At 38.0% G+C, this 14,042-nt stretch overlaps 1 protein-coding gene across 3 annotated transcripts in view; it reads right to left on the bottom strand.

The window, feature by feature from the left end:
• Positions 1-14,042, bottom strand: part of LOC111861951 (segmentation protein cap'n'collar) — a 279,153-nt gene that overhangs the window by 37,465 nt on the left and 227,646 nt on the right. For all 3 annotated transcript variants that reach the window (XM_023846943.2, XM_023846942.2, XM_023846944.2), the window contains one exon: positions 5,440-5,698. In XM_023846943.2, the coding sequence (XP_023702711.1) occupies positions 5,440-5,698 (259 nt within the window). The remainder of the gene's footprint in view (positions 1-5,439; positions 5,699-14,042) is intronic.

Here is a 14,042-nt window from a genome sequence, read left to right as displayed (position 1 = left end):
ATAAGCACAACACACTGCAGAATTATAATCAAGGAGGGAAAAAAAGTCCAGGCATGAAGGTAAAGAGGGAGACAAATCTGCTTCTCTAAGGCAGTTCTGCTGTTGCGTTAAAAAAATTTATAAGAGACAGAGCAAGTTGTTCACATTAAGAGTTCAAAACAGAGAATTATTCAGATCGGCCTTGGAGTGCTCTTTTAAAATGAAACCTGTATACTGTTTAAAGAAAAATCAACAAAGATACTGCAAATGAGAGTAAACTCCACCGCCATCACAAAATTGTGAGATGAACTGCAACTAGGCTACGGGTGAATATGGAAAGATGAAAAGGGAACTTATACAGATTTGAAAGAAGTTTTCTGGTTTTTTCACTACTCAGTCATTTCTTTTCTGCATTTCACTGTATAATTACTACTTTCTTATACAAAGCATAAATTGTGTATTCATCGATGAGGAGTTCCTAACATTAAATTATTGCAGTCTTCTTATTTACCTGTTAATTTCTGGTATAATAATGGTGATACTCAGATTCAGAAAAACATTCAGAACTCTTACAAGATACTTGTGTGCGTACACAAGGCTGAAAGAGGGATTCATCATTTTTATTAATATCTTTTTTCATAAATTTATGAAGAGATAAATGAACTATCTCAGCTAGACAAGAGTTCAGTAGAAAAAAGAGCTATTGTACTGGACAGAGATGATGCACTGAGAACTATAAGTCATACCCAGTACCTTCTGGTTAAAGTGCCAAACTAAATTCACAATGAAAATTACTGTAAAGTCCATTATCGGGGGAGGGGGGAATTCTGAATAGCTCACACAACCAATTTGCCTCACACACTTTACATCTTCACCAATATGAAAGTGGATTCCAGTGAGCGCTGCTTTCAAGGGTCCAAAGTGTAGGAAGTTACTCAGTGAAGGGTCTAGTGTCATTTGACAAGTGTCAGAGGCCTTATGAGAGACTGACAAGACACGAAAGAAATTTACATGTCCTACAATCACATCTTGCAATGAGGCAGAAAGGGGTCCATTGCATGAGTATAAAAATATTTAACAGTCTGCCCGACTATTTAACTGATTTAGTACATGATAAAAAATAGTTTATAAAAGAAATAAGGGATGTCCTAATACATAATCCGTCATGTACTGTTGATGAATTTTTGCTCTTCTGTCGGGATCAACAGCTAAGGAATAGAGGGGGAGTGCATGCTGACTGATGGATGTCCCACAGTAGGCATCAATATAGACATTAAGTGTAAATATAATCTGTATTTTATGTATATATTTAGATGCAAGCTGTTTGCATTTATGTTTGTTTGTTATTGTGATATGGCATGTTAGAATTGTAAAGATGTACTGTTGTTTGTAAAGCTTGTGATATGTTTCATATTCAGTGCAGATTACACTTATGAATATCCTGAAATGCAGATGTATGTATGTATGTACATATGTCTGTATGTATGTATGTATGTATGTATGTATGAGCTATGAGTTTATGTGTATTTCTGCTCACTTATGCTCATGCCAAAGTGCATGTGCACTGGTTGCATAAAGGTCAACATAAAAATAACCAAATAGAAAAATAAAAACTTCAGGCCTGATAGTATGTTATAGTAAAAATAACTGTTTTTTTACTAAATTATCATCCTTATGCTGCCACTAGTAACACAATATAGGTAATATGGCAATAAGGGATGGTGATTATGGGGAATGCCCACAACAATTAAAATGAGAAGTACTTAAATTCTAACAAACACAGACATGTAAGTCATGAGTTATAACATGTTAATAATGATTTAATGTGCTATAAATTATGAAAGAAGATAGTGTGACATGTTGCGCAATGGAGGACACCCCCTCCCTCCCAAGAGGTGGCATGGCAGCTCTGGCCACGGGGACGTAGCAGTGAGTCAGTGCCCCCCCCCCCCCCCCCGCACTGTGACATGGCACAGCTTCCTGCTGTGACGTGGCATGCAACGCCGCTTTTGACATGGGCAACAGGCAACAGTGAACGGCATAAAAGCCGGCTAAGCAGCAGTTGCGGAAAGAAGAACTGGACGTGTGTGTAATTGTGTAATTGGGAGTGCGTGATACAGGGACACCTACACAGCTCCCGTACTGTGAATATGTGTAGACTACTGAAGAGATTATTGCGAATAGGGTTATAAAGTGTGAAACCTCGCAACAGAGTGAAGAGATTATTGCGAATAGGGTTATAAAGTGTGAAACCCTGCACCGGTGTGAAGAGATTATTGCGAAAAGGGTTATAAAGTGTGAAACCCCGCAACAGTGTGAAGAGATTATTGTGAATAGGGTTATAAAGTGTGAAACCCCGCAACTTTGTTATAATTAATTGTAGCTGAGACTTGTAGGTTGTTAAATAACCCAATTAACAATCCGAACGGCGTCTTCAGCGACTAAACACGTGACACTGGTGTCAGAAGTGGGATATGAACTTCAACACGCCTCGACGAATAACTGAATTTACGAAGGCATAAAGTGTTACCCTGAAAAAGAAATGGACACACAGCAACTATTGGAATTCTTGCGGGAAAGAATTGAGGGCCGAGAGAGAAGCTGCCGAGGAAAGAGCTGACGGCAGGTGGAAAGCCTGGCGAGAGAAGATGGCCGCCATGCGAGAAGAGTTGGTCCCAGAAACGGAAGCCACCCAAACAGAAACAAGAGCTATCCAAGCAAGGACGGAAGCCATGCGAGAGGTAATGGGCAACAGCCGCACGGAGATTTTGTACGCATTTCACCCCGAAACAGAGGAAAAGACGATAGCCTTACAAGAAATGGAGACACGTCTACTAGAAGAAAAGCCGGCCTTGACGGACACGAAACCTGCAGCGGCACAAAAACAAGAGGATCCCATAGTAATACCGGTCGGAGTGATGATGGCCTGCCAAGAAATGGAGGCACGTCCAGAAGATGAAAAGCCGGCCTCAGTGGACAGGAAACCTGAGGAGGCAAAACAACAAGAGGTACCAGCAGAAGATGCTGAAGTAATGCCGGTCGGATAACCGAAGAAGAAAAGGCATAGGGACCGAAACAAGCGACGAAATATGAAGAATCTGACACGGGAAAATTGTGGACCCCAGAAGAAGTTGGCCGTAGCCCGCAGAGGGACGAGCTGCCGTGCGGAAATGGCACGGCAGACGAAAACCAGCAGGAACGTGTCCCACCATGCAACAGTGGCATGGCGTCGGAGGAACATCTTCAGGAAATGTTGGACCCCGGGACATTATGAATCCCGGATGAAGTCGGCTGCCACCTGCAGTAAGATATCCCATTGCGCGACAGTGGCATGACGTTGGAGAAATGCCTTCAAGAAGGAAACTCCCCAGGGAACCTTTGGATGCTGGAGAAAGGACTTGGTGCCACGGTCTCGTGCCAGCAAGTGGCGGGAAGACCAGGAAGAACGATGACATCAGCAAGTGCAAACAACACATCAAGTACCGTTACGTCGACATGAGGAACTTCCGAAGAAAGACTTGATCAAGGACTGGACATTGTGGAGGTGTCGACCCCCTCAAAACGAAAAAGAAGCAGAGCACAGAAGAGGAGCCGGTAAAATAGAAGCACCCGCCTCCCGAGAGAGTGAATGTGCCATGGGCGAAAGTGAAGGGGTGAATGTGAAACAACTGCATCTTCTAGGCAAGTTAGAAGGAAACCGCTCAAGACGAGCTGGTCTGAAGAGGGGAGCGGTTGTAACGGCCGGATAATAGTCGCTGCGAGGAGTAGCCGAAGCAACAGGAGACCCACCAAGCACATCCTTGGAAGAAAAGGAACGGGGGTGCACCGTTAGGTTATTCGGGATGAACAGCCTTAAGGATGGAGCATTGTGACGTGTTGCGCTATGGATGACGCCCCTCCCTCCCCGACAGCCATGACATGCCGAGCGGAGCTGAAGTGAGCCAAGTCCCAGCACGCTGGTCGCTATGCAAAGCGAGTAACCAGCGGTTGCTAAGCAAAGCGGGTAAACAGTGGTTGCTAGAGATGATGGTAATGACAGCGGTACCCATTATGTAACAGGCAAACACGGCGTCAGACAACAGTGGTGCCTATTACGTAACTGTTTTCCCGTTGTCCGGCTGAGGGTTTATAAGAGCACTACACTGCCTACAGAGTGACTTAAGAGTATCAGTCGTCAAAGTGTGTTCTCAAGGCAGCAGTTACGAGTTAGCCAGGAAGTCAACCAGTCAACTGTAGCCTAGCATTTGCAGTCTAGTAATTGCAATACTGCAGATAGCAGTAATTGTGAATCTGTGAATTGTGTGATTGTAAGAGCAAATGTGAAATAAAATTCGCTATATCCAATAAGGCGTGAAGTTATTTGTCGCGTTATATACCCAACATGTGACAATATTTTACAGTTTTTTACTCCTTAACTGATAACAAAGGTCAAATTCAGTGCTAAACATACAGAGACAATCCTTCTGCATACTTTGCCAGGCTATACACTAGCTGTTACATCATGTATGATGCAAACACTACTTAAAACTTCACAAATGACATCAACATTTGATTCTCATTCTTTTTCTCAATAAATACAAAAACGACTTCTACTTGGAAGATGTTTACATGCGTAATATATGTCAGACTATTTCCCCACATAGTCATCAACCAAGAGCTTCCACTGCTAAATATTTCTAACAGTTTAAGATTGGACAGAATATATATTAAGGGAGACATTTGGTGGGGGGGGGCACCAATAAAAAATACATACAATTTGTTTCTTGCTTATTCCTTTACTTGTCCTTTACCTGGAAACATGTTTTAACCTTTAGGTCATCATCAGACTGATATTAACACAGACATAAATGTACACACATAATGATGTATGAATGCACACACATTAAGTTTGCCAGTCAGCTTATCATGTTTAATAACAGAACTTAAAAAAATTAATTTTCTTCAACATGAGAATAAAATTTTATGTACAACATCCCTAACTGTATGTAATTAGGTATCTTTTATACTAATAATTAAAAACATAAAACTTACATTAAAAATTTTTTAAATTGGTCATTATGATGCTGTCAGTATTGAGACTATAGAGCATTAGTAAATTCAATTAGTAAACATAATAAACATACAGCAAACTACTTCAGTATGTAAATATATCAGCAAAATACACACACACACATACGCACACATGTGTAATCTGTAAAGACTTACGTACAAACACTGGTTGTGTAAGAGAGTACAACACTTTGTGCATCTGTATGTGAGTGGGGATGGAGAAAGAGGAGAGATGGGAGGAATCTACCTTTCCGGTTCTGAAACCTTATAGAAAAAAATTACAAATAAATCAAACAATAATATAATTTATCAATATCTGAAAAGTGAAAGAAAATATGTACTTTTAAACATATAAGACCTAATCACTATAAGGGGATATGGCTGAACAACCTGTAATAAGAGGCTACTCACTCATATTTGGATATGGCGTGGTGTTGTTGAGATCTCCTATGGGGGGTGCAAGTGTAGCATTGTGCAGCAGTACTCCACGTGTGTTGTCAGGTGTGTATGCACTGCTTGGTCCTCCACTGTAGTTGTGGTGATGGTGGTGGTGATGTGCAAAAGGGTGTGACATGGCTGAACCATCTCCTGGGCCTGGCAGACTCAGCAAATTGGCCAAATCTTGCCAGCGTTGCTCCATGCTCATTGTTCTCACAAATGGCATGCGGCCCTACAACACACAACATGCGTTTCATTAGTGCAGGGCTAACCAAAATATAAATAGCTCTAAGTCATTTTGCTTCCTGTTTTAACAAGTCACCTGTCAAACCTTCCAAAGAAGCTATTATATCTGACATAGGTGTCCAGTATTTATTTGACTTCTTGGCACGACATATTCTCCCATTTACTCTGAATTCAGAAATATACCAATATTCATACAAATATGGCGAACATCCACATAAATTTCTTATGAGCACAGTAGCTACTCAGGTGCCATAGCCACAGTCTGAATCCATGCCCCTGCATGAAACAAACAAACTATGCTGGTATCCAGTTTGTCTGTTATTACTTTTCTCAAATGTTGAAAATATTTCATCCTGCTACATGAAAGCTCTTCTACATCACACATTTTCCTAGAGTCTAGAGTCCTTAACATGTGAAGTACATGTACTTCATACTTTTACTGTATTAATCCAATAGCTGACTTTGCTGGGAGATCTCAGCACTGATGGGAGAATATTAAAATGACAGTAATGGGCAAATAATATTAAAATGGGTCTCAATATATAAGGGGATGGATTGGATCCATATTTGACTAAGGACAGGGACTAGTGGCACACTCTTGTGAACATGGTAATGAACCTTATGGTTCCATAAAAAGTGGAGAATTTCTTGACCAGCTGTGCAAGTATCAGTTTCTGAAGAAGGACTCTGATCCAGGGAGTTAAGTCAGTTATACACGTATATTGCACTACTATGCAAAACATTATGCAAGGAATCAACACTGTACACAGAAAAAAATTCTATTACATCACTATAATACAGTATTTGACACTGTCTGGGGAAATATGAAATTACTTTTTTTTTTTAATTTTAGAAGATAGAACCTGAAATACTGAAGTTCATTAAGTCTAATTACTTGTGCTGGATTATTTCATGGACTATTTCAGACATATGAATCATGCTACCCGTCATGTCAAAACTAGCAAAATTATCACGGGAAAACCATAGTTCTTTAATTGTTCCTACACTGAGCACAGAGATGAGACATGGCATCCAATCACTGAATGATGTCCCACAGGGATCAATACTTGGTCCACTGCTTTTTTACTTTACATTAATGACTTACAAAAAGCAATAAGTGATAATGCAGAAATCATTCTATTTCTGGACACTAGTGTAACCATTACTTGTCTTAACCTTATAAATTTTAATAGCGTTAACATAGTTTTTCAAGATATAAATAGATGGTTCACCATTCGTTTATAGTCACTAAATGTCTATCAGACACTATGCAATTTATAACTAAGACCACAGTTTTAATTGATTTAAATATAATGCATGGGAACAAGAAAATAGTTAATATTTGTAATACAAAATTACTTGAACTAACATTGAACAACACATTTTCTGGAAGACTCATATAGATAGAGTTGTGTCCAAACTAAGTTCAGCTTGCTTCGGGATTAGAACAGTCAAGCCATTCTTGTCCCACAAATCATTGAAGATGGTATATTTTTCCTATTTTCAATCGATCATGACTTATGGACTAATATTTTGGGGAAATGCTAGTATAGCAATATATTTTTTAGACTACAAAAAAGAATTATCAGAATTATGGTGGGGATCTGAGACAGAGATGTAACGCCGCAAGTAAATTCAGGTGGGTCTCAGATTTGGCTCAGATGTTTGATGGAAAATCTTTTACACTCACAAGTACAACTATTCACAACTTCACTATCACAATTACTTGCACTGTTAATCTTGATGAAGCGTCTTGTCCTTTTTTTTTTTAATTTGCATAGTGGGGGGTGGAGTCCATTTGGGTCCACTCAGCACGGCGGCCACTGACTGGCCTACTGTAGCTGCCCCAGGTGATTATGATGGAGAATTTGGTTAAAAGAAGATTGGCAGGGGAAACCGAAGTACTCTGAGAAAAGCCGCATACCCCAGCGCCAGTTGTCCGCCACAAATCTCACTTGACCAGACCTGGGATTGAACCCAGGCCTCCGAAGCCAGCGACTTACCTGTCTTCTGTCCTTTATTGGACGCGAGCTTGCTTCTGCTCTAGTCAGAGCTACACTAAAAACCGACTGGTCTCGTCGAAGCTGGACTCTTATAATGTGCAATCAGACTGAACAGAGCACACCATGTTCAAGGGTTCAGTTTTATCTGCTGGTAGTATTCGTTTCCATGGATATCCTTCCATTTCTGGGGAAATACATTTGTTGTTTAAGCTCTTTCTAGGCAACGCCCTGCTGGTATTGCGTTCTCACTGAAGTATATATGTTTATCGCAGCCGTTGCCTATCAATGGACGTCTTTTCGCCCGGCTTTTTGGCGGCACGTCACATTGCTCCCTTCTTAAGGTTGTTCATCCCGAGGAGCCTAATGGTGTTTCCCTTTCATCTTCCTACATCTGCTCCCCTCCTTCAAGGGTGCTTGTCCCGAGCAGTCCCATGGTACAGCGTTTCACCTTTCCAATAAAAATCTTAACAAACTAATTGTAACATATTAAGACAGCCACTGTAGTTGTTAAAGCATTAGATTTTATAACCACTGTATTTTATTAACATTATATGTATATATTTTAGCATTCAAAAACATATTGTAACAGTGGCTTCCGATTGTCTTGATGTTCCTCTGAGGATGGTCTGTAAAGACCGAAACATGCAAGGGATGAAGGATTGAAATAAGACAAATCTTTACTAGTCACACTTGACGGAACTGTTTAACCTCTTATGATATACATTTATATATTTTAAGCTATGTTTTCAATAAGATATTACTGTCAAGCTGATGAGTCCTGTATGCCTTTTAAATTACTAAATTATGTATAATTATTATTTCCTTTATGAATGTAGTTGTAAGGTGATGAGTTCTATATTGGATGGCTTTGATAAGCCAGTAGGGATCTGTGGAACTACAGAATACTGAATACAACACATTACTGAAGCTTAACAGTAAAATGCTATAACAATGTTAATAATCAATAACACTTCTGAATCTAGCAGACTCACTACAATAAAATGTAGAATCATGAAGCTCTGTACATGATGAATTTTTTAGAAGTATTCAATTTCTATCACTGATTCACTTTCAGGAAAAAGGAAATTAATGACCTGGCCATCAAACAAGATATTTCAGTCTGATCAACCACTGTAAATAGCTGCATGGATTTTGCATTGTGCAAATGTTACATTAACACATTAAATGGTTCAGTTACATTTTGAGGGATTATTGTATGTTATGCATTTCATTTTAAACACCGCACTAGAAGCAATTCATATTTGCAAATTTAGAGTGAAGTTCTAAATTGCCCCTTGATCCATGATGTGTATGTATTGACTGTCTTCTAGTGCACATAATCTCACCTGTTTCACACCCATACAAAACCACAGGCAAAATTATAGTTTTGTAATTCTTATTTTTGGGTTTCTAGACAGCAGACGAGAATACAAAAGGTTCTGGACTGAATGGTAGCAAGCATTACCCAAATTCAGTCTCCTTTTAATTTCCTCCTGTAATTGATGACTTATTATGCCTATGCCCATTCTATCATGTCATATGGTATAATATTCTGGGGTAATTCATCTAATAGTGACCAAATTTTCATAATTCAAAAAAGAATAGTTAGAATAATAATGAGAGCGGGTAACAGGGACTCTTGTCGACCAATTTTCAAAGCATTAAACATTCTTCCATTCTATTCACAATATATTTTCTCAATATCTGTTTTTGTGGTTAAGAATATGGACAAGTTTGTAACAAATTCAGATATTCATGGCATGCACACTAGACGGGGTTTAGATTTACATTATCCAACCTGTAAACTGACTAAAGTGCAAAAGGGAGTGTTTTATAGTGGGATTAGGATATTTAACAACTTGCCATGTAGAATTAAAAGCTTGTCAGAGGACATTAAGAAATTCAAATATTCCCTAAAAAAATTTTTGCAGGTGGGCTCTTTTTATTCCTTACATGACTATTATGAATGGAAATCAAGGAATGATTGTGCTTCCTATAGATAAAGATTGCGCCTATTATTTGTCACATTTAGAATATAATATTATCTGTCGGTTTTGTTTATAATTGTTGTGAATGGCACCTGATTTTTGATGTTGTTTGTTTCGGTGTCGTGTCTGTGATTTGGTTTGATGTGTTACTTGTTTGTGTTCTACAACTGTTAATGTACTACAATTATATGTGGCCTTTTTAAATGTCTTGGATATTTAATTTTTAACAATTTATCATTTTAAATGTACTTTTTATTGACATGTTCTATATCTCAAGGCAGCACTGCCAATTGTAGATCTCTGGAATGAAATAAATATGTATGTATGTATGTAACTCAGAACACTGCAATATAAATTTTGCCCACCATGAAAACTTCAGAACTTGTATGATATTATTTTCCATTTCAGCAATGAAGTGAGATATTTTCTGGACTTGCAGAATAGGAGTCATCACACAGTTTGGTCTCGATGATTAACAAATGCAATTCCACCCCCCTTCCATTTTGTGGGCTAAATATGAAGCTTTGCAGCAATGAATCTGATCTAGCTTATATTAAACAAAGGCAAGATTATGAAAAATATTAGCCAACAAATCCATTTCCTATATGTTTCATGTCCTTCATACTTCGGCCAGACACCAATGTACCAGTATGTATCAAACTGACGTATTGCTCTCTTTGAAGGATATGTTTAATACACACACAGAAACATCATTACAATCCAGCCTCTTCAGCAGTAGAAATCCACTAATGTAACTTTCTAATGGATGACTTCTGACTAACCAAATATCAATTGCAGTTAAAAGAAGTATGAGCCTTTCCCTTTTCCAACACAACTTAAGTCCAAGAGCTTCAGTCTCTACAAATCAGCACATGATAGTGCTCCAAGATAGATCCTATGAATTTTATTGTCCATTACTGAAATGAACAGTACTACCTTCTAACAATATTTATATTCTAGCATGGTCTGAACTGTGTACAGACAAACAAGAGTGAAGCACTGTACTCCAAAGCAGTACATATATTTCTGGGATGCATTCTTTGTGGTTTTGCGTAACAGCTTCATATGCATTTATAGCTAATACAAATCTACTGCTCCAAAGATGGTCAATTTAAACATGTGACATTATACAGCATCAGAAATATTTTACTCTGTATTTCATTAATATTCACACCAAAATATGTTCTTATAAACATTTAAAATAATTTTTATAAGAACTTGAACTTATGTTATTTTGCCATGTACAGTTTTTTGAGGAACCAAACATGTTTGATTTTAGAATCATATAAATAAAACAGGTGTTATATTGAACTGATAACTAACTCCACAGAGCAAAGTCATTTTTGAGAATGTTGTATTTTAGCGTCCTGTTGCACTGATTCTCGTCCATGATATGTATGTGTTGACCATCTTCTAGTGCATATAATCTCACATGTCACTTCACTACATGTTTCGGCATCACTATGCCATCGTCAGGTGCGTTATTTACGTTAAACTATTGCACTGCTCGCCATCATGTGTCATTTATAAAATGATTTAAAATGTATATTCTTCATGTACTATAATAAAATTTATATATATTAAAATTTGTTAAGATTTATCATCTTATACATCTTATTTCAAATTCGCGTATTATATCATTCTTCCACTACGGGAGTCGTTCTTCCTATATTTTGTGTATACTGTGTCTTGTGATGTGTCCTTTTTTGGCTGGGTGCATTGTAATGACAACATATCATGAACCTTTTTGAGAAGATGGCAGTTGCTCAGCCACTCAAGAAATTCCCCCTGCATGTTAAGGAACCCTGAGGTTAACTACCATGATCACAACAGCCTACCACTGTCTCTTATCCTGAGCTGAATGAGTCCAGTCCACACTGTCCCATCTTATTTCTTTAAGATCTATTTTAATATTATCCTTCAATCTAAATCTAGGTTTTCCTAGTGGTCTCGTTCCTTCACATTTATCTACGTAACTAAACTTTGTATGTAGGTCTCTTGCATTAAAGCTATATACCATGTCCACCTCATCCTCCCTGGTTTGATCCTTCTAATAAGAATTGTTGAGGAGTATCTATTGTGACATATTTGCTCAACTCAAGAACTGTGGAGGCTGAGAAACAGCTGCTGCTAGTGAACAGCTCTGAAACAACATTCGTTTCTAAGCAATGGCCATGAAACAGAGGAACAACACCCTTTGCTAGGCAACAGATTTTTAATAACAGATGGCCGCTGCTATGGAACGGCTAGGTAAAAACGTTCCAGTGGCAATGGATACAAGAATGAACGGTGTTGTCTGCGTGGGCCATGCCAAGGAGTTATAAGGAAGACAACTGGGGAACAAAATCAGTTCTGTATGAGACTAGTGAAGAAAAGAGGCAGTTGAAAGGTAGCTGGCAATCAGAGATGACTTGAGTCCAGAAGCAGAGGAACAGCCGTTGTTAGAAACCGTTACTAGGAAACTACTAGTGAAGGCACTGAAAGCTGGAAAAGGGTGTGATTTTGTAAAGTCTGTGTAGATTAGCTATAGTAGTATTATAGTTATTTGTAATTACAATCTGTTAAGTAGTCAATAAATCCAATATCCAATCCAAAACCCTGTCAAGAGTCAATCTAACATGTGACAATATTATGAAGCTTCTCACTGTGAAATTTCCTCCAGCTTCCTATTGTTTCATCCATACAGGAGTGATATAAATCAAAATTCAATTCATGCTTTAGAGACCCTTTTTTTATTTAACCTGATGGCTGCGATATTTTGACTGAAGTCAAACAGGCATCCATTACCATATACTGAGCCATTAGCTTTTGTCCTTATCACGAAATAATCTTCTCCTTTCACTGCATCATCTGACTTCATTCAATTGGAAATGAAAAAGCATTTCTTTTGCATTTTCACCCCCATATTCACTATTTTAGGAATATTTTGAGAGAGGGTCAAATGGGTTAGATTATTAATTTCTAGCATTTCTGTACATATTTATACACTATCATTTCTCTTTTTCAACATTATGTAAATAATTTACTGTCATTAAAATAAGGTACTTTATTCATTCCAATTTAAAAAATTAATGCATTTAATTTTCCTAACCACATTCTACAGGAATCCCATGGTTTAAAATGTCTTATCATTATCAGTTACCCATTGTGGCTATATGTAGCTAAGGAATGGCTTATTGACTGAATGACTGCAGTAACACTCTCTGAAGGTTAATGTCTGCTGGCATAACAAAAGCCCAATACCAGTTCCTCAGTAAATCTTCACAGCCTACTTTTATAACATCAATTATGACATCTTTCCACCTCAATCTCAGTCTTCCAAAAGTTCCCCCATCAAAACTATACGCACACTGCATTTCTCTTGACTTCGCTATCCCATTATCAAAACGGTACAAACTCTGAAGTTCTGTTATAAGAAAACCACTTATTTCAGATCTGCCAGGTCCAAATAATTTCATAAGCACTGTTTTCATATACTTGCAACTTAAGCTCTTCATGACAGCATGAAATAACTTTTCATATGCAATTTAAGCTCTTCAATCACAGCAAAAAAAAAAAAAATAACTTCTCATAATCACGCAAAAAAGCATATGAAAAATTCATATATCTGAATCTTCAGCAATCTGGCAAGTGGATGAGATAACCAGAAACACAGTAACATAATTCTAGGAAATATCAGTGAAATTACTAAATGATATCTGTGAGCTGTTATTAGCAATCACAACTTTGATGTGCAGCATACAGTCCTGGAGAAATCAGCATCACTTAAATTTTGCATATCATCCTTCCACTGAGAGACAATGTTTGTAGTACTCATATCAACAACCTCGAATTGGGGAAAAGCTTTCTCACACACAAGAGTTGTTGAAAATGGAAGCAGTATACTCAATATCTTCTATCCTCTTTCTTCACACTCTGTTGTGTTTAATGTGATTACAGTTAAAAGCTGGGAGATGATTTGACAGTACACCTGACATCTCATTTTGTATGTGGAGAACAGTATTCTTGAGCTCTTTGTTCTACTGTTATGATGGCTATTTTAGCAGCTGTATTGGTAGCACACCCAACAGAGATAAAACACATTACAGCATTCCTAACTACTTACCTGCCATTCTATGATGTTCACACATTTATGAAACTATGATGAAGTTTGAGAAAAACATGTGTGATTTTAAGGAACATACTCCAAAAAAATACACTTCTGTTTTTAATCCCAAACCCATGATACAAATCCTACTCGATATACTATGTTTTTATGCTGGTATATCTCTGTATATGTAACCTTTTGCAGTCATAGTTCTAACTTCCAGGGGGGGAACATACACACACACACACACAC

This window comes from Cryptotermes secundus, unplaced genomic scaffold (genome assembly GCF_002891405.2).
Source record: "Cryptotermes secundus unplaced genomic scaffold, Csec_1.0 scaffold181, whole genome shotgun sequence".
Lineage (NCBI taxonomy): Eukaryota > Metazoa > Arthropoda > Insecta > Blattodea > Kalotermitidae > Cryptotermes > Cryptotermes secundus.
This window is presented reverse-complemented; position numbering and strand designations above follow the sequence as displayed.